This window comes from Budorcas taxicolor, chromosome 5 (assembly GCF_023091745.1).
Source record: "Budorcas taxicolor isolate Tak-1 chromosome 5, Takin1.1, whole genome shotgun sequence".
Taxonomy (NCBI): Eukaryota; Metazoa; Chordata; class Mammalia; order Artiodactyla; family Bovidae; genus Budorcas; species Budorcas taxicolor.
This window is the reverse complement of record NC_068914.1, coordinates 150,366,815-150,390,165: the sequence shown is the minus strand read 5'-3', so window position 1 is coordinate 150,390,165 and position 23,351 is coordinate 150,366,815. Positions and strand designations below refer to the sequence as shown.

The window sequence follows — 23,351 nt, the reverse complement described above, 5'->3', positions numbered from 1 at the left end:
GAGGACCTGCTTTGCTTTCTGTCTCTTTTTTAAGTTTCTGAAACACAGCATCAGGTGCGTTTTATTCATACTTTAGCCTCTAGTCAGGGCAGCTTGATAAAATGAACACAGTTAATGGAGTGGCTCCCTGTGTTAACAGATGTCCTCGTGGAGGTTAAGGCTGGAGAAGTGAACCCGTTTGGTGGGTGTTCATTCGGATAACACGCACCAAAACCACCTGGCCACAGAGCGGATAATACCGGCTTCTGTTTCTTTTTGTTGGGCTCCTAGGCATTGATGGTCCTGCTGCCTTCCTGAAGCCGGATGCTCAGGATGTGGACACCAGACTTCACGTTCTCACGGTAGGCTCCTCTGCCACTGAGGACACTGAAGGGAGCGCAGATGGGGAGAGTGCACAGGACCCCGCCTCCAAGCCGGACCTGCAGGAGGTTCTCCGAAAGCACGGTGAGGGGGTCCCGGCTTTGAGGCCGTGAGCTGGTTGAGCTGGGGTGATGTCAGGTGTGGGCTGGACAAGAGTTACTCCATGCTGTGAAGAATGAAGTGGAGGAGGCAGGTGCTCTCTAGACCAAGATTCAGGAAGTGTCAGTTTGGAAGATAATGTTCCTCAAGTGGAGGAGGTTCGTTTGCTTGTCTTACAAGTTTGGGAGAAATCCTTGATCTTTGTCTTAAGGTACATGTTCACATAAACTGAGTTTTTAGTATAAGATGGCATTTGAAAACATAGTACTAACGTTGTAAGTCAACGGTACTTCTACAAAAAAGAAGAAAGCGCAGTAGAAATGAAGATACCCGTACGAGAGTGAGGTCCCAAGAGTTCTGTGCCTTTTTGCTACCCACCCCCAAAAGTTAACATTTTAGGGAAGAAAAAAGAAAGAAATGTCCGTCACAAACCAACAAATGTTTTAAATGGTAGTTTTATTGAGATATAATTCACGTAACACACAGTTCACCCACTTAAAGCCAACGGTTGATTGGCCCTTTAATGTGTCACTCAGAAGCCTGCAGCCATCAGCGCTCTCCGTTTTGTAACGTTGTCTGACCCCACAGGACTTCGTGCCTGTTAGCTGTCCCCCTTCATTTCCTGCATTCTCAGCACCCCATCCGTAGGCAGCCACTGGTCTCCCTCTCTCTGTGGACCTGCTGATTCTGGGATGTCATGTCAGCAGTCACACGCCGTGTGGCCCTCTGTGCCTGGCTGTCACTTAGCGTCAGTTTTTCAGAGTGGCCCTCTGTGCCTGACTGTCACTTAGCATCAGTTTTTCAGAGTTCATCCACGTTCTGGCCTGTCAGTGCTTCATTCCTGTCTATAGTCAAGTGACGCTCCATTGTACAGATAAGCCATCTTTTGTTCTTTTTGTCATCGGCTGATGGACAGTTGCGGTGGCTCCACTCTGGCTGTTAGGAATAGCGCTGCTGTAAATAGTTGTGCGTACATTTTCATATGGATGTATGTTTTCCTGGCCTTAGTCTTATCTTTGGGTGTCCTTGAGAAAAACTTGATACCATTTATTTGTGAACTGTGTGAAAAGAGCTCATGGTGGTCCCTCCTCCGAGATGGGTAGGACTGCCTGTTGCTCGGTCTCCTTGCCAGTTACGATTTGGGGGCTGTGCCAGCTATTGTATGAGGGGCAGCCTCACCCCAGAGACCAAAGAGAAAGAGGGTTGGATTTCAAGCGGAGCTCTGCTTCTTTGTCTTGGGCAGAACTGCTCCTCCTGGGCCTCCCCACTGTCATCTCCAGGCCTTTGTTACCTTCACAGACTGAGCCTCTGTCCCCGGTGAACTCTGCCTCCCCAGCTCCTCCTCTCCCCTCACAGCGCACGAAGAATCACAGGGGCTTCCGCCTTTTGTGTCTGACTTGCTTTCACTTAGCATCGTGTCTTCAAGATGCGTTCATGTTGCAGCAGGCGTCAGGATTTCATTCCTTCTTAAGGCTGAATAGCGTTCCATTTGCGTATGTGCCACGGTTTGTTAATTCATCAGTTGCTGGATATTTGGGCTGTTTCCACCATCTGAAAATTGGGAAGAACACGGCTCTGCACATCGGTTGTTCACGTGCCTGTCTGTGTCTCTCTTCCTCCTTTTGGGAACATACCCAGAGGTGGGATTGGTGGACTCTGGGGCAGTTCTGTATGTCTAGTTTAGGAACCACAATGTTGCTTTCTGCTGTGGCCGCATAATTTCGCATCACCACCAGCAGTGCATGAGGGTTCCAGTTTCTCCACATCCTCACCAGCACTTATTTTCTGGTTTTGGGTTTTTGTTGTTGTTTTTTAAAATTTATTATTTTACTTATTTATTTTGGCTGCTTTGGGTCTTTGTTGCTGCCCAGGCTTTTCTCTAGTTGCAGCAAGCTGGGGCTAGTCTCTAGTTGTGGTTTTGGGGCTTCTCAGTGCAGCGACTTCTCTTGTTGCGGGCCGCGGGCTCTAGGTGGCGGGCTTCAGTAGTTGCAGCTCCCGGGCTGTAGGCTACGGGCTTAGTAGTTGTGGCACACGGGTTTAGCTGCCCTGCGGCATGGGGGATCTTCCTGGATCAGGGGTAGAACCCGTGTCTCCTGCATTGGCAGGCGAATTCTTTACCACTAAGCCACCAGGGAAGCCTGGTATGTTTTTTTTATAGTAGTCATCCCAGTGCTTGTCAAGTGGTATCGCATTGTGATTTTAATTTGCATTTCCTTAATGGCTAGTGATGTTGAGAATCTTCTCATGCTTATTGGCCACTTACGTATCTTCTTTGGAGAAATGTCTACTCAAGTCCTTGATCCATTTTTGAATTGGGTTTGTTTTATTGCTGTTGAGTTAAATATTCTGGATATTACTCCTTATCAGATGTATGATTTGCAGATATTTTCTCTCATAGAATGTTTTAAAGAGGCTCAAATTAGGGTGGCAGAAGTGGGCAGGGAAAACGAGGGATGGAGTAGGTGAGAATATGAAGAAAGAGTTGTCAGAATGTGCATAAAAGAGCCGTGTGTTAAGTCAGAACAGCTGGAATGTTTTAAGCAAGGGAGTTAAAGTTATATTTGGCTCAAAGATTTTCTGGCCTTTTTTAAAAACAGTTTCTCCCTTTCTGCCAGGGATCTCAGGGAGTTTGAACTTTGACGAGGAGGAGACTGATGGGGAAGAAGGAGAAGGGAACCAACTAAGGTCTCAGTCGCCGTGTTCAGAGGCAGAGAGGCCCAGTTCTGCATCCAGCCAGAAGCCAGCCCCGGTGTGTAGTCCTGAACCTTCTTCCTCTGGGGCTGATTTCGCTGCTTCCTGGACACGTCTTCCTGTTTAAGTGCCATCACTGGATGAGGGCTGCTTCCAGGATTTAAGCTGGAATTATATTTAGAGCCCACGATTCTATTTCCTGTGTCTTCAGCCAGCTTTTGTAAAGCTGTATCCCATTTTTGTACTTCTCTCCTTCATTAATCCCAGTGGTCACATACTTACTTAACTTCTCAGAGTTTTTCCTTATTTTGTCAGAAGACGGAAGACATATGGGTAAATCAGTAAGTTAATTTGTCCTTTAAGTGTTTCTCAAAGAGCACATGAGGTTTCCTGACCCAGCTGCGGCTGCTCTCTCAGGGCGCAGGGGCCTCCGGGACCGCATCCCCGCACTCTGACATTCAGCTGGGAGAAATGGAGGACTTGGAAGGCTTTGCATACAGTCCTGCCCCACGAGGTGTCACAGTGAAGTGCCGGATAACCCGGGACAAGAAAGGAATGGACCGGGGGCTCTTCCCCACCTACTACATGCACTTGGAAAAGGATGAGGATCGCAAGGTAGGCGAGTGGCTCTTATCTTGAGATGGAGGGAAGTGTGCTGTTGGGGCGGGGACGGTGGTGGTCTTAGCAACAGGGGTTGGGGGGCACCAGTCTCAGACCTAGTCAGCAGGAACGAGGGTGTACTTACAAGTGTCCGGGGCAGTGTTTTCACTGTCTTCAAAGAGGTCCTAGTCTAATAGTCAAAATCCACCCCCACCCCAGAAAAAAGAGAGTTTTATCAAGGAGTCATAAAATGGAGGAGAATATTTAAATGTTGTTTTTACCTCCATCCCTCTTCTGGGGTGCAGGGGTTTCCAGCGTGCTCTTAGACTTTTATTCTTATTACATGGTAGAACATGCCAATGTGGGAAAAAAAGAGTACATTTTAGGGAATAGGAGGAATTGGAAAAACAAAAACATGTCAGTGAAATGTCTTATTTTCCATCCTAGAAATTCTGATTTACCCTAAATTTGAGGCAGTTAGTATTTGCCAGTGACCAGCCTATTTTGTGTTAATACCAGGTCTAAGTGGATGATTTTAAGGTTCTAGAAATAAGATGGTGGTAGTAGGTGTCAGTGCTGTTGACACCCGCTGTTCACTGCGTGTGCGCTGCGCACCAGGCGTGTGCCCCGGCTTTGTGTGTGTCATCACCTGGAACCCATAGGACAGCGCTGTAAGACAGGAGTCCTTGTACCCCTGTGCGGGCAAGGTAACGGGGGCTCGGGGAGCACCCACATCACCCACATCAGTCTCAACCTGTCTGACTCCATAGTGCCCCCCCACCCCCGGGTACTGTCCTCGCCCGCCTCCCTGTCACTCTCCAGGTTCAGCAGGGTTTGGGAAGGATGTCCACACCATGGTACCCACGTCTCTGAAGCCACAGGAGCTCAGAACAGCCACTCACACAGTGCAGCAGGAAGGCAGTGCGGTGGGGAGCGGGGGGCCCAGTGTCCAAGGTCCTGCCTCTCCAGGGTAGAGGCCATCTTTTCGTGAAACTGCACGAAGCCTGTTTAAAATATCAGTGGAGTGGGACTTCCCTGGAGGTCCAGTGGCTAAGATTCCGCTCTCCTAATGCTGGGGGCCTGGGTTTGGTTCCTGGTCAGGGAACTAGATCCCACATGACGCAACTAAGACCTGGTGCAAGCAAATAAATAAAATGTCAGTGGAGGTTTTAGGGATGAAGTTACAAATAATGATGTGGAGAATGAGGCTAGTGAATTTAGAAAAATTAGGCAGTTGGAGACTCTGGTGGTGAATTCTAAGAGGCATAATCAGGATTAGAAAAAGTGGTAAGACCTAGAGATTGGTCTTCTCTGAGAAAACCCCAAACGGCAGATGTGCTGGTGCTGTGAAAGGGCTGGAGGCCCCAGGGCCCTGGGAGAGGAGGCCACAGGGGCTTCCACCGTGGCACCTAGGGCCCAAGGCCACAGAGCACACGGCAGCAAGGTCAGGGACAGGGAGTGGGGGCCCCTCGCTCAGCTGGGTGCCTCATCCAGGCTCTGCGGGAGCCCCGTCTCGTGCCTGTCCATCTGGGAACCCGAGATGATTGACTTCTGCCTGGGAGTACCCTTCCAGGACTAGGTTTTGAACATGATGCGTGAGTTTAACATGTGCCGGCCTGCACACCAGGGGCCAGGCGTCATCACCACTGGGGTTCCAGTGCATAGAGGCTGGTCTGGGTGTTCAGGGCTTCAGGGAGGTCACTGCTGCCATCCGTGAGGTCGTGGTTCTGGCCAGGTTCTCCAGTCCTTGTGTGGTGAGGCTGCTGGGAGTGGGATCAGCAGGCCCCACACCATCCTGCAGGCACACCGGCCCCTCGGCTCCTGGCTGGCGCCTCTCACCCCCACCCCGGGACCCTAGCATAGCCTCTGCTCCTATGCCTGGAAGCTGCCAGCTGGCCAGCGTGAACAGCGCTGTGCTGTGGCTGGGCTGTACGCCGCCCCGGGTGCTGTGCTGAAATCATCTCTGATGTCGTCGCCAAGACCTGGGCCGCCTCACCCCAGGCTCTGAAGGGAGAGTGTCTGAGAATGCACTGAGCACGACCCACACTGGAGTCTCAGTGCAGAGGACTCCAGCTGTAGCCACCATGTGGCTTTTCTACAAGAAAAGTTAAAGCAAATTAAACCTTTTTAAAAATAGAAAAGACCCAGAAGCGGACTGCTTGGTATAGGACAGGCAGCTGCTGGATATTTGCTCACTGAATAGGTAGGACACATACACACCTGGCAGCTCTTGAGTGCATTTTTTACTGAAACGTGTTTTCCTTTTCTAGATATTTCTTCTTGCAGGTAGGAAGCGGAAAAAGAGCAAGACATCCAACTACCTCATCTCCACGGACCCCACAGACCTGTCCCGAGAAGGGGAGAGCTATATTGGCAAGCTCAGGTGGGGGCAGCCTCATGTCACGGCCTCTTCTTGTGAGAGCTTGATTCCTGTAGTCTCAAAGCAAGTCCACGCTGGTTTTACAGTGAGCTGGTTTGATGCCATCTAAAGAAATAAGTTAATAGAAAGCCCAAGGCCTCTCCATGTTTTAAGGATGAATCTTTGAGAGAGTGACTCAAAGTGAGAGAAAGTTACAGAGCTCTGTGGTGACCTTTCCTCTTGATTCTAGGTCCAACCTCATGGGGACTAAGTTCACCGTGTATGACCACGGTGTGAGCCCGGCCAAGGCCCAGGGCCTGGTGGAGAAGGCCTACATGCGTCAGGAGCTGGCCGCCGTGTGCTACGTGAGTGCCATCTTGCCGGCCTCCTGACCAGCCCCAGGCTCACAGTCTGCCACCCTTCCCGCCCCGCCATGCTTGTTTCCCTGTGTGCTCAGGTTTACTTGTGATCCGCCAAGTTCAGTGTATTTACTGTTCCAGCAGGCCCTGTCTCCTCTGCTCTTGTCCCTTCCCTGTGCTGTGGTGGTGTGAACACTCACTGCGTTACCGCTGACATACTGGCTAGAGGTGACAGTGACTTGGAAGCTGGTCCCTCCTTCCATCTTCTCCAAGCTGGTTTGCTGTGTATTGCTGCTGCCAAGCGGCCCTGCTCCAGCAGACGACGTCCTTCTGCTCCACGGCCTTTCAGGCTGCTCCCCACCGAGTCTAGAGTCCAGCCCAGACCTTCCACCTCACCCTCTGGCTCCCCTGGCAGCACGCTCCCTGCCCCTTGAGCTGCAGCAGCCTTCCTCTCTGGCCGCTCCCTCCCCCCACCCCAAACCTGCCCGTCCGCTCCTGCCTCCCACCAGGGTCTGCAGAGGGGCCTCTCCCCACACAGGACATGCTTGACGCTCCCCTCGGCTCGCCTCGATTCCTCTCGCAGCCCGTGAGCTACCCTCGTCATGCTTCTGATCCTTCTCTGACCACTTTGTAAACTCCCGCTCACTGCTATTTCCGCACAAACCTGGACCCGCCGTGTAGAGGGCATGCAGAGTCAGAGAAGCGAGAAGGAATTAACCCGACTCAGTTGTTGCTTTGATCCTAGAGTCTCAGCTTTTCTTCAGTTGGAATTAATCTCATCACTTGATTCCCATGAGATTTTATCTGTGTGACTGAGAATCATTTGACTTAACCCTTTATAACCTATGGTATGTTTTCTCTTAGCTTCAGAATCAATTAAATATTTTAACTATGCATGACTTTAATATGCATGTATATATGTATGTAAATATATACACATCCACATATTTAATGTACTTATTCATGTATAATCTGCTTGGCTTGATAGGCATTTTAATTTTTTACTTCCAAGTACAGGCCTTAGTTAAACTGTAATTCTCCCTGTATATCATATAGTGCCATGTCCTTAGTTGGGAAATAGATATTTATTGATGATGATAAAACTGGGCAGTTTGCTCAAAATTGTCTTAAATTTCACGTCAGGCTAAAGAAGAGTAAGGTTTCTAGATAATAGAATCTGCTTTAAATTCAAATGTTCAAAGTAGGTTAAAAAGAGGAAACAGTATTATTTTCCTGGTCTTGATTCCCCGTCTCTTTGTTTAACTACAGTGAAGTAGGTGAATGGTTTTTAGTGCTCTCCACCTTGTGGACGTTGCGCGTGCCCAGCAGAGTCTTGTGTTAAGAATGTTGTCGCTTTTTCTTTTCTGTTTCAAGTTCCTGCTTATTTCCCTCTCTTCTAGGAGACAAATGTACTTGGATTTAAAGGCCCGAGGAAAATGTCTGTGATCATCCCTGGGATGAATATGAATCATGAACGGATTCCTTTTCAGCCACGAAATGTAAGTAAGAGCGTATTTGTTTTTAATGTCTTTATTTTTAATTGAAGGATAATCGCTTTATAATATTGCATTGGTTTCTGCCATACATCAGCATGAATCAGCCATAGGTATACATATTTAATCATCAGAGGACCCTAAAAATAAGACCGTGATGCAGACAAAGTCAGTAGAACAGACTCCTGCTTCCACCAGAGCCCAGTGTGCGACCGGCCCCTCTCCTTCAGAGAGCTGTCGCTCCAGAGCCCCGGGCACGGGCACTTGCTCCTGCAGTTGATGGCAGCCGCTTAACTCTGCAAAGAGAACTGCTGGTGATTCTCTAAGAATCCAGATACCTGGCTTAATCTTTGACTTTCTGTTCTATTTCCTGAAATGGAGAAAATAGGCCCCTCCTCTGCCCGTCCCTGTGCAGGGTAGAGGAGGGGTGGTCTCCCCTGGCTCTCAGCACAGACCCCTTGCCTGCAGGACCACGAGAGCTTGCTTTCAAAATGGCAGAACAAAGCCATGGAGAACTTGATTGAGCTGCACAACAAGTCCCCGGTCTGGAACGATGACACCCAGTCCTACGTCCTGAACTTCCACGGCCGGGTCACCCAGGCGTCTGTGAAGAACTTCCAGATCGTCCACGACAATGACCGTAAGCCCCCAGGGAGAAGGGTATTCTGGCGAGATTCGGAAATGAGCATTAGCCTTGTTTGGTAGGAAGTTACACTCAGGAAAGAGTGGTTTAAGAAAGAAAGAAATGGTTCCTTTGGAAAGACAGAGCTGCATTGTACAGTTGGGACCTCTGAGTTGCTGTGTGGAGGGCAGAAGTGAGACAGAGACATCCGGGGGAGGCAGCGTGCGAAGCAGGGGCACAGACCTTCCCTTCCTCAGTGAATGTTCTGGGCGAGTCCAGTCGGGCCCACGGAGCTTGTGCTGCGCCCAGCAGCTTCCTCATCGCCGTCCCCTCCTCTGGCCCTGCCCTGGGCAGCCTTCTTCCCCGGAGCGGAGTGGATCATAGTAGAGCCTGTGGTGGCAGGGAGCGGGCACTCTTGGTCACGCCTGTTTCCATCCTTCTGAGGGATTCCCATTTTAGAGAGCTGGGATTGCTGGCCTGTGTGGAAGGTTTGTCTCCGTATCTAAAGTGGGCCCTTCCAGGTAGAAGCACCTCCCCCGCTGATGTGCCTGCCCTCTGCTTCCAGCTGACTACATAATCATGCAGTTTGGACGCGTGGCCGACGACGTGTTCACGCTGGACTACAACTACCCGCTCTGCGCGCTCCAGGCCTTTGCCATCGGACTCTCCAGCTTTGACAGCAAGCTGGCCTGCGAGTGAGGCCGAGCAGGCGGAGCAGGGCGCTCTCGCCCCAGGACACCCAGAGCAAGAGGCTGCCCCTGTGGAGTGGTCCCTGGAAGTGTGTGTATAGATGTGTGTGGATTCACATACGTGTGCGTGCACATATATGTTTGTACACCCCCACTCCCTGGTCACATAGCCCTGGTCAGGGATCATGGCTCAACTCGGGTAAGAGGCTTTGCAGAGCACAGGAGTGATCTGACGTTATCGTCCAGCCGTCAGAGTCTCGTTTTTGGAAATTCGCAGCCAGAATCAGCTTGACTTCCCTTTCCTGCAGACCTTCTCAGAGAGGGATAGTTCCCTCAGTGATCTTCAGTCTCCAGGTCTGCAGACTTTTTCTGAAAATGGCCAGTTCATCCATGGAGATGTGACCGTCCCCAGTTTCCAGGGTCTCTGTACTGCCCTGGGCCTGGCGGTCTTCCATAATGGGCCTGTGGTCACGAGAGCACCTGGGGGACGACTGCCTCCAGGAGTGCAGGTCGCAGCTGAGGCCCTGTCTGCTGCGACATAGCCTTCCCCGTGTCCTGCCCACAGAGGTTTGCAGAGTGTCACTTACCATCAGTGGTCATTCCAAGTCCCCCCAACACCTGCCTCACCCACGGGGGAGGGGCTCCGGGAGAAGTGCTCGCTCCCTGCTGTCTTTTGTCAGTGGGCAAGGGTGGGGTGGGGGAGTGCGGCGCCCATTCCCCAGAGCCAGCCGCTCCACTTGGGGGCTCAGGAGTCACCTGATCATGATCCCCTCTTCCCTCAAGGCTGGCCGCCTGGCTCCTGTCTCAGTCAAGGTGGCTGTGGTCCAATTTGTGATCAGTGATGTGAGAAATTTACAAATTGTCTTAATCGTGGTTTAGGCTGGAAGCGTGGACTTCAGAGGGACCTGACCTGGTCAGGTCATGGCTGAGAAGCTTTGACGTGGCCTTCACCTTCTCAGCCCCGAGCACCTCCCTCGATGGGTTACCGTGGAGCCGTTAGTGCAGACACACCTGCCGCCCCATGGGAGGGAGAGAACCGTGTGGGTGTGTAAACCTGCCATTGTCACCATCCAGGGTGAGGACGCTCAGGCCTCTCTTCTCAAGGCAAGTGTCGTTAGCCCCAAGGCCTGGCTCCCTCAGCCAGGTCACGTCCTATCACTTGTGCTCGCAGATTGTAAGCGTTTTGCTATTTTGTTCAGATTATTAGCCTCTCCCAACAAATTGCATGGCTCTGCTGCCGGTTGACGGCCTGCTCGGGCACCCACATCCTGACTCAGGAGCGCCATGAGCTCCACGTTGCCGTCGGTCACCCCCAGGCCTGTCTGCTAGCCTGGTGTTGGGCGGCAGCCTCTGTTGCTCCTTCTATTTCCTTATGTGGACGTCCTTTCTGTCCCTGCTTCCTGTCCCTGCTCCACATCAAACAGCAGTGGAAGGAAAGAGACTAGGGGTGAGCCGACCCATAGCTCACCCCACCCGCATGTCTACTGCTCTGTCCTGACCTGGCGGTCATCTCAGGCTGCGTCCTTCAAGTGCCTCAGTCCTCAGGTGCCCTTCCCCCGCTGGCCTCTCCTGAGGCTGCTCACTTGCCTCCAGCAGGGGATATGAAGTGTTTTGGGAGGGACCTGGGGGGCGGCTGATCTGACCTGCCTCTTGCCCCAGCTCTGGCGCAGATACACCCCGGCCTCCTGTCCTTCCTGCTCAAGTGTGCAGGTGATCAGTTTTACATATTTATACTTTTTGTACGCTACAGAAATAAAAAGTGATTTCTATAAAAATGTGAGTGTTGCCATTCTTTCAGACCCCCCATCCCTCGCATGGCTCCTTCCATCACATCTGTCGTGATAGTTTCATCGCTACAGCCATGAACTAGTCAGTTCTTTGAAGCCAAGTGAGTCTCACTGTGAGTTTCCATCACAGGAGAGCAGGGGTCTGAGGACTCATCACATGCACGACATGGTGTTTCCTGGACACGTGATGGAGCTGAGCCTGAGACAGGGACCCCAGGGGGCAGATGATGGGGCTAAGACTGAGACGGGGGGCCCAGAGGGCAAGACGAGGGAGCTGAGACTGAGGGGCCCCCAGAGGGCAAGACGATGGAGCTGAGACTGAGGGGCCCCCAGAAGACAGATGATGGGGCTGAGACTAAGGGGGCCCAGAAGGTGGTGCCTGCATCCGTCAGCTTCCTGGGTCACCTTCCTGATTTCCCAGCAGAAAAAAACAGAATGAAGGGACTCTCTCAGTTCTCAGTGGTCACATTTAAGGCTTCCTTCTACAGACAAGTTAAAAGGAGTACGTTCGTAAGTCCTGGCGAGGCCTTCCTGCTCTTGGGGTCACGGGATGAGTCACATCACGGTGAGGGCTGGGGTCAGTCTGATGTGTACAGCTTGGGTTTTCTTTTTCACTTGATTTTTTTGCCAAAAGGTTATACACTTTTTTTATACACTTTTCAGTAGCCAAGAATAATATCAGTGGTCGTTGATATGAAAGATACCAGCAGGTGATTTTCAAACATCTGAATAAGCCTGCAAAAGGCTCTTTAAAATTTATTTTAAATTGCAGGATAATTTCTTTACAATATCGTGTTGGTTTCCGTCATATTCATCAGCATGAATCAGCCATAGGTATATATATGTTCACTCTCACTTGAACCTCCCACCTCCCACCCCATTCCGTCCCTCTACACAAGGCTGTTTTGAGTGGAAGGTTAGGTGAGAGAAAGAAATCAACGAGTATCAGTTCACTGCCTTTAGACAGCAACATGGGTACAGAAATAAAGCAACGGTCAAATCAGGCAGCGTCCCTGGGTTCTGGTTCTTCTGCCAGGGATTTGCCTCTCCTGTAGACTGAGGAGTTAAGAGTTATTAACATAGGATTTCCTGTCCTCGCGTGAACCCAGTCCTCCCTGCCCACACCCACAGTCACCCAAGACCCCACAGCGTGTTTTCAGCCATGTGCTCTGGTTCTCCTTCCTGCACAGCTGCTGTTGGCTGTTCCACTGTTTGTAGCTGGAGAAACCTGGGGAGGGGAGACTGGACTGGGGAGCACACCTGGGGAAGGGCGTGACCTTGCAACTGAGGAAGCCGCTTCCCAACCACTGGCCACAACTGTTCCCAGAGAAAACCCTTGGATGTTGAGAACTGCCCCCCCTCAGCCTCCAGCCCCCCTCTGCATGGCTGGCCTCACACATCTCTTGGCCAAGGGCACGTGGGCTAGTCTGCCCCTTTCCCCCCGCCCTATCAGCTAGCTGTCTTAGTCAGTGTGTGCTCTCTTAAGTCTCATGGCTCTTCCCAGTTTGGGGGGCGGGATACTGCCCGTGAAGTTTTCAGGCAAGCCCTCCTAAGCCACCGGGCTTCCCAGGTGGTGCTAGTGGTAAAGAATCCGCCTGCCAGTTCAGACAAGAGACATGGGTTCCTTCCCTCCATCCCTGGTCGGGAAGATGCCCTGGAGTAATGGCAACCATGGACAAAGTAGCCTGGTGGGTTAACAGTCCAGGGGGCTGCGAAGAGTCTGAGGAACAGCACCTCCCTAAACTGTGGGCAGCTCCCTAGCACCACCTGCTGACCCAGGGGGCATGTTACAAGTGCAGTAAGGAACACAGATTCCAAGGCCCAGACCCTGCCGTCCTGTGCTATTGTATTGTACTAGGCACTCTGTGCTTCAGCATCAACACAACTCTAGAAGCTCTAGAGACAGTAGTGTTTCTGGACGGTAGACAGTGGACGGACTCCAGGCAGAACGCCGGGGCTCCAGCACCAAATGCCTAGGCAGATATCAATGTTCTCATTTTCACTAGTGTCTTCTTACAAACAGAATAATGCAGCTCAGTTGACTTTTTTTTTTTTAGCCACGCAGTTACACAAAATGGTTTATAAATGCTCATAAAGTTTTCCAGGGACTATGGCCCAAGGAAAGGAAAACAGCATGACTTAACTAGGGAGATAAACATTCCTATTGTGGTCTCAGGCCTGAGCTTACCTTGCCTTCCTGACTTTGTACCCCTCTCTCAGTATTCTTACCTGGAAAATTCCATGGACAGAGGAGCCTGGCAGGCTACAGCGCATGGGGTCGCAAAGAGTCGAAAACAACTGAGCAACTAACACTTTCACTTTCTCCTATTGGAAGGAACGGCCCATGCCCCGCCCCCCCCCCAAAAAAAATGCCCTGAGATTAATGCAAGTTTCTGAAATATTTCAAATACGAAGTAGGCCTCCGTGGTCTTCTCTGGCTCTGCCGAGTCCTTCTGTCTATCAGGTCCACTCTCCCATGCATGGGGCCAAGCTGAGACCCAGGAGCCTGGGCACAAGAAGAGTGAGCCACGTGGAGGGCAGAGCTGGTGGGGGCAAGGGTGGAAGTGGGACTTTCCTGGTCTGTTCCAACTTTTTATTACACATGGTGGTGTAATCTAGTGGTTCTCAAACCTCGGGGTTTTAACATCTGGTTAAGTACTATCCACCTAGATTCTGTCCCTTGTGATTTTCAGAGACTCCAAGAATAATCAGTAGTTCCCTTTCTTCCATAGTCTGGGGGCAGGGAAGTCAGGAAGGAAGGATGCTCTGAGAGGAAAGAAGGGTGACAGGCAGAGGGGGCTGGGACTTAGATCAAGCTTTGAAGAGTGGGTCTAGATGGAATTTCTAGGGTGTTGATGCATGCCTAGTGTGGACTCAATCAGGGTAAGATAGAAGGATGCCCTTAGAAATACGTCCCGATTTTGCCTTTGGTCAGTCTTATGTTATCCTGTGTCACATATGGATACAAATTTTAAATACTGATGATTTCATGTGGTTCAAAAAGTGTTTATACAATTAAAGCCTCCTCCCATACCTGTCCCCTTACTCTGTTTCTCTCGCCCTGTCGTACTCTCACAGTTGACCAATTTTAGTTTCCAGTGTATCTTTCCAGTGTTTCTTCATGCAAAAATAAAAATGTATTTGTAACCTCCCAATCTTTGTCCACAAAAGGTAGCATAATACATACTTGGTTCAGTCCAGTTCAGTCCAGTCGCTCAGTCGTGTCCGACTCTTAGCGACCCCGTGGACTGCAGCACGTCGGGCTTCCTTGTCCATCACCAACTCTTGGAGTTTGCTCAGACTCATGTTCATCCAGCCGGTGATGCCATCCAACCATCTCATTTTCTGTCCTTCTGCCCCCTTATCCTCCTGCCTTCAATCTTTCCCATCCTCAGGATTTGGTTCAGTAGCTTGCTTTTTTTCATTTAATATATCCTGGAGATGTTTCCATATCAATAAATACAGTCCTTCCTTATAGAGGCATACCTTATTTTACTGCTTTATTATGATCTGTTGACACTGTTTTTGTGTGTGTTTTTTTTACACAAATTGAAGTTTTGTGGCAACCTTGTGTTGTCAGATGCCGATTATCATGTAACAATAAAATATTTTAAAATCAAAGTATGAGCATTGTTTTCTAGACATAATAATGCTGTTGCACAGCGTGGTTACCAGGCTACTGTATAGTATAAACATAAATTTTGCCGTATGTACTGAGAAAGCCCCGCATTTGTGTGGCTCACTTTATTTTGATATCTGCCTCATTGCGGTGGTCTGGGACTGAGGCTGCAGTGTCTCTCAGATGTGCATGTACCTGTTTTTAGGCTACAGTATTTCATTCACTCCGGGAAGTACCGTAATGCTTTTACATAGTCCCCCATGCATGTACAGTTTGAGCATTGAGAAATTGTATCAGTGTGTTTTAAGTATATACAGTGCTGCAGGGACCTGTTATTAACTGTAATAAGTAACTCACTAACTCCCCTGGCATTACCACACTTGGCATCTCCCACAGTCCCAAGTTCTCCCCTTTGCTCCGAAGGTCTCATCTACCTGCTGGTTGAGCGTCTCCTTTTGGATGGCGCCCAGCTGTGCTCTCTGTCACTGCTAGTCCCATGGAACTATTCAAATTAAAATTTAGTCAACTAGTTACATTTCAAGGGCTCAGTAGCCATACGTGGCTCGCACCTACCATACTGGACAGTGTGGATAAAGAACACTTCATCATTCTAAAATGTTCTGTCGGAGAATGTGGGTCCACAGAAATTCAACCTCAGGTTCCAAAAATGTAACCTCTGCTCACCAGGTGTCCTCTCAGTGGAAGCGGCGCTTGTCTAGCTCCCCCAGTAGAATGTCGGCAGCGTGCAGGCCAGGGCTGACATCTGTGCATCACTGGTGTCTACCTGGTACAGTGCCAAGGGCCGTATCCATGCTCCGTCCTGGTGGGATGGAAACCGGTGTCACAGGAGACAGGTTCAGATGCCTAAGTGTCCCTAGGGTCATAATTAGTCTCGGCTGAACTGTTATTGTTCAAACTCCCCAGTAACCACATAATACGTGACTTCTGTTGCCTTTTGTTGCCAAAATATCAGAGTCACTGAAAATGAAACTCTTTAACAGTAAGGCTGGAGGAAGCCTTTTCTCCCTTCTGAGTTTTTTTCCAGGAAGCTCCCAAATATTGGATCCTAACGATCCTCTGGGACCCTCAGAAAAATTTCTGAAGAACTGTAACCAGAGGTGAGAAAGCTTCACCTCTGGGCTCCAGACACCAAGCGTCCCGTTTCAGTCTGGATACCGCATTCATTTGCATGGGCTGCCGTAACAAAGTACCACAGATGGGGTGGCTTACACAGAAATTTATCCCTCATGGTTGTGGAGGATGCAAGTTTAAGGTCAAGGTGTAGGCAGGCTTGGTTTCTCCTGAGGCCCCTCTCCTTGGCTTAGAGATGGATCCTCTCTCCATGTCCTCACGTGGTCCTTCCTCTGTGAGAAGTCTTCATCCTAATCTCTTCTTACAAAGAAGATTAGGAAGGGCCCTGATCCAGGCAAGTTGGATTAGGCCAACCTAGAGAACTCATTGGAACTTAATCACCTCTTTAAAGATGTCTCCATATCCAATCCCATTCTGATGTACTGAGGATTAGGAGTTCAACAGATGGGCTGGGGGTTGGGGATGGGGGGAGGAAGCACAAGTCAGCTCCCGGCACATACTGTCCTCAAGGTAGACCTGGAGTCTAGCCTGTCCACATTTCTCTTTGATGAAGAGAAAACAGGACTAATACTATGCTTTTCAAATTACAGACTGCTTTTATTCTATAGAGGAAAAGAAAGCTTGCAGCTTTGATAAAAGTTGGACTGCTTCACCCTTCAATACACGATGCAGTGGAGACGGTACGGAATGCAGAGTCTTCTTAAGGGAAAAAAGCAAAAGGAAATACAGGATAGTGGCTGGGGACTGCCCTGGGAGTCCAGTGGCTAAGACTCCCTGCTCCCAACGCAGGGGGCCCGGGTTCGACCCCTGGTCAGAGAACTAGATCCTACCTGCCACGACTAAAGATCCGTGTGCTGCACCAAAGACTGGGTGCAGACGAATAACTAAACACTTTTAAAAAAGCAAAGGACCCAGAGGCACAGCACTCACACTCTAGCACCAAGTCGGCAGCACCCCACTTTTAAGCCGAGGGTGAGGGGGCACGCTTTAGGGGCATCTCCAAAGTAGTGCATCTTCCTCTGACCTAAAGACTAGGCAATAATCTTCTCTTGATTCTGCCCTGGTCAGCTTCGTATTAGGCTATTAAATCCAGCCATGGTTTTGTTTTTTCTTTTAAGATATGGAAAAATTAGGGCAGGGTTAGACATATGATAAAGTGGCTAACACTCCACATTCCCAATGCAGGAGAGCCAGGTTCAATCCCTGGGTCAGGAAGATGCCCTGGAGAAGGGAATGGCAGCCCACTTCAGTATTCCTGCCTAGAGAATCCCATGGACAGAGGAGCCTGGTAGGCTACATACAGTTCACGGGGTTGCAAAGAGTCGGGACAAGACAGAGTGACTTTCACATTCACTTTTTTTCACTTAGACATATAGTTCCAGTCACATCTCACCCACAACCCCCCATTATAAAAGAAGTACGTTTGTTATAAATAATAACAAAATGACAAAGAAAGCCCCTTAATCGTCAACCTGTCAGAGATAATCACTCAAAAATACCTTTCAATTTATTTTTTAAAAACAGGATATAACACTGTAAATCAGCTATATACGCCAATATAAAATAAAAAATTAAAAAAAACCCAGGATCATCCTATATACACTATTTTTTTTTAAAAAATCCGCTTTTCCACTTCAAGAACGTTTGTCGGGTTTATTCTAAAAAATCTTATTTAAAGAATACTATCACATGGATGTGGCTGAGTTTGTTTAACACAGTATCACATGGATAATTTAACTATGACCATAATATGGTTTGAAAAAATTTATTAACACAGTGGCTCAGCAGTAAAGAATCTGCCTGCAATGCAGGAGACCCAGGAGACACTAGTTCGATCCCTGGGTCAGGAAGATCCCCTGGAGGAGGGCATGGCAACGCGCTCCAGTATTCTTGCCTAGAGAATCCCATGGACAGAGAAGCCTGGTGGGCTTCAGTCCATAGGATCACAAAGAGTCAGACACACCGAAGCAACTGAGCACACATAATATGGGTTGAAAAAACTTTAAAAATTAAAAAATAATTTTTTTAATTAAAAAAAATTAAAGGAATGGAAACAATATCAAACAACACAGCTGACACTGCTGTTGCAATCCATCTTCCCTGCCTTCTGTTCTGCAGCCACTCCTGTTTACCAGACTTTTCCTAACCTCCTCCCTCCTCCCACCGTCCCCCCATGCTCCCCAACCCCCGAACCCAAGTACAGACCACCAGCCTTCCTGAGTCTTCCAGACTCAATTCAGCAAGCTCTCATTTATCCTTCAAGATCTAGGTCACTGCTGCTGCTGCTGCTAAGTCACTTCAGTCGTGTGTGACCCCATAGACGGCAGCCCACCAGACTCCCCTGTCGCTGGGATTCTCCAGGCAAGAATACTGGAGTGGGTTGCCATTTCCTTCTCCAGTGCATGAAAGTGAAAAGTGAAAGGGAAGTCGCTCAGTCGTGTCTGACTCTTCACGACCCCATGGACTGCAGCCAACCAGGCTCCTCCGCTAGTTACCTCTATAACTTGGATTTTCTGAGCCTTCCCTTGGGTTCCTCTGTGGGGCTCAAAGCTCACAGTCACTCAACAAATGGTTATTATACTAAGTAGCCAGTGCTCACCATTTGTGCCTCATTGAGAGTCCCTTGGACTGCAAGGAGATCCAACCAGTCCATTCTGAAGGAGATCAACCCTGGGATTTCTTTGGAGGGAATGATGCTAAAGATGAAACTCCAGTACTTGGGCCACCTCATGCGAAGAGTTGACTCATTGGAAAAGACTCTGATGCTGGGAGAGATTGGGGGCAGGAGGAGAAGGGGACGACAGAGGATGAGATGGCTGGATGGCATCACGGACTCGATGGAGGTGAATCTGAGTGAACTCCGGGAGTTGGTGATGGACAGGGAGGCCTGGCGTGCTGTGATTCATGGGGTCGCAAACAGCTGGACATGACTGAGCGACTGAACTGAACTGAACTGAGTGCCTGCCTGTTGTCCTGAGCTGTAGACATGTCTCATGTGGACGAGCTGTGACCAAGCCCTGACGTGTTGCATTCGTTAACAAACAGACCAGAATTTATATGCAAATGAGACCTGCTTCCTTCAAAATCTCCACCTCAAGAGACTCAATACTTTGTCAGTGATGCTGTGATGCTCAAAAGGCCACTGGGCGCTTCCCTGGGGCTCAGCGGTAGTTTGCCTATCAATGCAGGAGACAGGGGTTCCATCCCTGACCTGGGAAGATCCCACATGCCGCGGAGCAACTAAGCCTGTGTGCCACAACTACTGAGCCTGTGCTCTAGAGCCCGGACCCCACAACTACTGAGCCCTAGAGCTCGTGCTCTGCACCAAGGGAAGCCACTGCAATGAGAAGCCTGCACACTGCAACTAGAGAGCAGCCCCTGCTCGCAGTTAGTAGACAAAAGCATGCAGCGGACCCAGCACAGCCAAAATTAGAGAAATAAAATTATTAAAAACACACACCAGTGGAACATCTCTCTTGGAAGTCACTTCAGCATTTGTAGCACTTTCTTTTCAAGATCTGTGGCAGTAGCTTTCTGCTTTTTCATTTTTAACTTAATATTTATTATACACTTATCTATCCCAGGCACCAAGCCGGAGCTGGGTGAAAGATAAGATAAATCGGACATTTAGTCTGTCTCTAAGGAAGTTTCTGTTTGGTAAGGGAGGTAAGATCTGGACACCCACTACAGCACAGGGTTAAGCAATAAGGCTCCAGGGAGGTTGGACCTGAGTTTTGGAAAAAGATAAAAGTCCTCTGGTTTCAACCTCCCAGCAAGAAGGGTGACTGAGGTCTGTGATTGCACCCTGTGTCAAGCCAGTATCTTCTGAAGACTTCAAAACAAAAACAAAACACCAGAAAACAAACCCAATCGCTAAATCCATCCTGGTGTGTTTAAGACGCAGACTGCCCACTTTCTGGCGATGCTCCCCAATAGATCGAGTCTTCCCAGCTCAATGATAAGCTCTGAGAGGGCAGGTGCCGAGGTCTTATCCTTCGCTGTTCCAGTGTCCGGTGGGCGAGTGACAGACGCAGGATCAGGGTTAGACGCGTCTCCGGCCACGCCACACGCCCGTCACACTGGCATCCCGTCCCCTCGTGCGCGGCTCTCAGCGATGACCGCGATGCAGGCCGGAGCCGGGCGGAGGGGAGCGGCCGAAAGACTGCGGGGAGGGCACCTGTGGGCGCGCGGAGCTCCTGCGTCCTGGGCCCCGGACCGGGGTCCCAGGTGCATGGGCCCCGTAGGGAAGAAGGGCGCAGCTGCCCGCGCGCTGGACGCCCGCCCTTTCGGGGCCGGCGCGGAGGGAGAGGCGAGCAGGAGGCCGGGAGCGAAGCCAGAGCCCGGCCCGCAGGGTCGGGAGGAAGGGTTCCGGCCTCGGCAGAGAGCGGGGGACTGGCCGGGAGGGGCGGGAACCCGGGCCCGGGGAGGAGGAGGAGAGTCGGGGCTGAGATCAAAGAGGAAGCACGTGTGCCGGGCGATGGCCCCGGCCGGAGCCGGATGCCGAGGTCACAGCCGAGGGTCCCCGCGGCCGCCCCCGGCCCGCCCAGCCTGCGGCCCCTCCCCGCGTCCCAGTCTCCTCCCCGAGGGCCCGGGGCTGGGCCGCCACTCCCTCCAGCTCCCGCCCTCGACCGCGCGCATCTCATTCCAGCCCTCATTCCGCGCATTCCAGGCTTCCTCCTTTCAAACCCCAGGCCGGGGGCGGGGAGAACCCGCAGCTCCCGGCTCCGCCGCGCTGCCGCATCCCCCAGGTGAGTGGCCCGGACGCCGCGCCCCTCGGTCGCGCCGCGGGCGCTCTTTCCTTCCCGCCTGGGACCTGCGCGCCGGGCCCGCTGTCCCCCTCTCCCGTCTCCGTTCTCCCGCTTCCCTCCCTTCCGCCCTCCCGCGCGCGCTCTGTTCCCCCAGCTCCCTTCCTCTCCCGTTGACTCACCCCGCCAGGAATAGGGATCGCCCGTGCTTTCCCGTCAGTCCCCTTCTGGGAAAACTCCGCCCTCTGCTCCGCCCCGCTCCGCGCACCGGCCACCGCGCGCTGGACACCGCGCACCGGACACCGCGCAGCGAGTACCGCGCGCCGGGCGGGGCGAGCTGGGTTTGGGCCCGCGCGGAGTCGGCTCCGTCCCGCGATCCGCCTTCATCCCGGCTCAGCCTGTCGGCCCGGGGCCGGAGCCCGGGTCTCCGCTCGCTGACCCCGCGTTGTCTCTGCAGCGCCCTCGCCCGCCTCGCCGGACCTCAGCGGAGCTGCGGCTGGAAGAGCGGCGCCGCGGCGGACTCCGCGGGGCTGGCTCCGCGTACCCGCCCACCTCCCCGCACCCTGGGACCGGTAAGACGGCGGCGCGGGAGGAGCTCTCACCCGGGATCGGACTTGGGGGCGAGTCCGGCACGTGGAGTCGAGCGAACCGGGAGGCTGGGGTGGGCGCGAGGGCCAGGAGTAAGGGGAGCGCGCGGAGCCGAAAAGACCGGAGGCCGAGCCCAGGTCGCCGGCGGCCGAAAAGAGACCCAGCGCCCGCGCCTCTCTTCTGCTGGGCGCCTCTCAGGCTTGGAAAGGGTGTCCTGGCGATTTCAAGCCGAGGCTTTGCGAGAGCGGAGAGGACCTCCGCCAAAGGTCCCCATTTCCCAGGGCTTGAGAAGCGTGGTGCGTTCCGTGCTGGAGGCCAGTGAGTCTGAAGAGCAGAGCTCCACAGCCCGAAGCGAACGTTTCCCCGGAGGGCGAGCAGACCCGGGACTCGCGCCTCTGTGCACTTGTGTGTCAAGGGGAGAGGGGGTTCGGGGCCAGACCTGGCAGGGCAGTGATGATTTCACGTGGCGTGTGACTGTGCCGCCTCCTTAGCTCCGGGTATCTGAGGGTGATACCTGCTCACCGATGAGATCACCTACCTTTCAGGAGGCATGTTTGTGTTGAACGGGAGCGCCTTTCCACCCGAGAAAAGCGCTGTTTGTCTGTAAGCTGAGCGTCTTAGAGGACTAGCGAGATGCCACGTCTCTCAGTGTGTGTTTCCCCCGTGAGGATGTTCCTGGGCGGGACAGTCCTCCCTCCCTGCAGGAGCGGGAGCAGGACAGCGAGTCTCTGGTGGTGTCTGTGCCCAAGGAGCTGGCGGTGGCTGTGGGGCTGTGTGGTCCCCCGGGCTTCATTCGCCCTGGACCCGCGAAGCTGCAGGGAAGCTGTGCACACCTGCCTCTCGCAGGCAGCTGTCTTCCTGGGGAGATCGGTTTTGTTCTTGCCTGGAGGAATTTAGGGAACACGTTGGTAGAAAGTTTAGGGAAGCTGAGATTCTTGCCTTTCCATGATGGGGTGGGTTGTTGATAGTGAGACTTGGGCATGTTTGTGGGAGGGGTTGGACACCCTCCCCCCAGAAAGAGCTCATTTTGCATCTTGAGATTTGTGTAGGCAGTGCTTTTATTCTTTTAATTAAAAAGTTAAAAAAAATACAATTTGTAAAAGTTACTTTCCATTTGCAGTTACAACAATACTGGCTATACTCCCCGTGTTGTACAATACATCCTTGAGTTTGTACCTGTCTGACACTCGATAGTTTATACCTGCCCTTCGCCCACCCCTAGCTTGCTCCTTCCACCCCCCACTCCCCCTCTGGAAACCAATCGTCGACTCTCTATATGTGTGAGTCCTATGTTATATTCACTAGTTTGTTGTATTTTTTAGGTTCCACATGTGAGTGATATCATATAGTATTTGTCTAGCCAGTGCTTTTAAAGTTGGCTCCAAGGACAGGGGTAAATTGAACTACTGGTCCAGCTCTCCTTGGAGCCGCCTGGGGGTCAAATGGAAGGACCCTCATTCTTGTTGACTGACTGGACCACCAGGCACTGGGATGTAGTGAGAATGTTTTCCTGCCCTCCTAGGGGGGAAGGCTGCCTCTGATTCACTGGGTTGACCTGTGGGGAGGCCCTTCTGGATAGCTGTTTCCTCATCTCTTCCTTTCTGCTATGCCTTCTGTTTTCTCTCCCTTTGGAGTTTTACCACTGGAAACATTTCAGAGGGTGGAACTGGGTGGGGCGAGAGCCCCTGTGCCCAGGAGATGGGCAGAAGTTTGAGACTGACAGCATTCGAGGGGGGGGGGGGCACAGACTGATCCCTGAGTTATCTCTTCATCCCATGACAAGATGCTGTGGGCATAACCTTCAGGGCTTCTTGCAAGGAAGGGCCGAGATGCCCTGAGGGGTGGGGACTCCCACTGGTCCTCCATCCACCCTGAGGACACAGATATTCTGCTGGGAGCCACCTCCTCCTTCACCTGCTCAGGCCAGGTGTGTGGGTGGGGCTTCGAGGGTGTCTGGTCTATAGATGTAGTAGAAAGGACTCAGGTTTGGGGGCAGACATAGCAGGGTATAAATCCTGACAGTTACTACCTTTAAGGCTTCGGGCTCAGTGTCCTGATGAGTAATGGGGGAGGGGTAATTAACATCTATCCAAGAAGTTTTCATGGTGAAAATTCACTGTTGGCAGAGTGACTTGCACCGAGCAGGAGCAGCCAGTGTTTCCTAACCCTATTTCACCACAGAGCCCCTTTATCCAGGGAATTTCCTGAACACCTTTGCTAAACCCTACCCTGTCATTCATGATTATTT

At 51.5% G+C, this 23,351-nt stretch overlaps 2 protein-coding genes across 4 annotated transcripts in view; both read left to right on the top strand.

Moving 5' to 3' along the window:
• Positions 1 to 11,036, top strand: part of TULP3 (TUB like protein 3) — a 30,213-nt gene extending 19,177 nt beyond the window's left edge. Inside the window, exons 4-12 of one of the 3 annotated variants that reach the window (XR_008199354.1) lie at positions 271 to 444; positions 3,075 to 3,208; positions 3,568 to 3,765; positions 6,021 to 6,133; positions 6,360 to 6,474; positions 7,869 to 7,967; positions 8,430 to 8,601; positions 9,149 to 9,361; positions 10,152 to 11,036. Coding sequence is in view for 2 of the 3 variants with exons in the window: in XM_052639944.1 (XP_052495904.1) it covers positions 271 to 444; positions 3,075 to 3,208; positions 3,568 to 3,765; positions 6,021 to 6,133; positions 6,360 to 6,474; positions 7,869 to 7,967; positions 8,430 to 8,601; positions 9,149 to 9,282 (1,139 nt within the window). In the remaining variant the exon portion in view is untranslated. Of the gene's footprint in view, positions 1 to 270; positions 445 to 3,074; positions 3,209 to 3,567; positions 3,766 to 6,020; positions 6,134 to 6,359; positions 6,475 to 7,868; positions 7,968 to 8,429; positions 8,856 to 9,148 lie in introns of those variants that run through there. The other 2 variants (XM_052639944.1, XM_052639945.1) reach the window with 2 other exon arrangements.
• Positions 11,037 to 20,503: 9,467 nt separating this feature from the next.
• TEAD4 (TEA domain transcription factor 4) overlaps positions 20,504 to 23,351 on the top strand; it is a 61,214-nt gene continuing 58,366 nt past the window's right edge. Inside the window, exons 1-2 of the mRNA XM_052640053.1 lie at positions 20,504 to 20,518; positions 20,973 to 21,087. The gene's annotated coding sequence lies outside the window, so the exon portion shown is untranslated. The remainder of the gene's footprint in view (positions 20,519 to 20,972; positions 21,088 to 23,351) is intronic.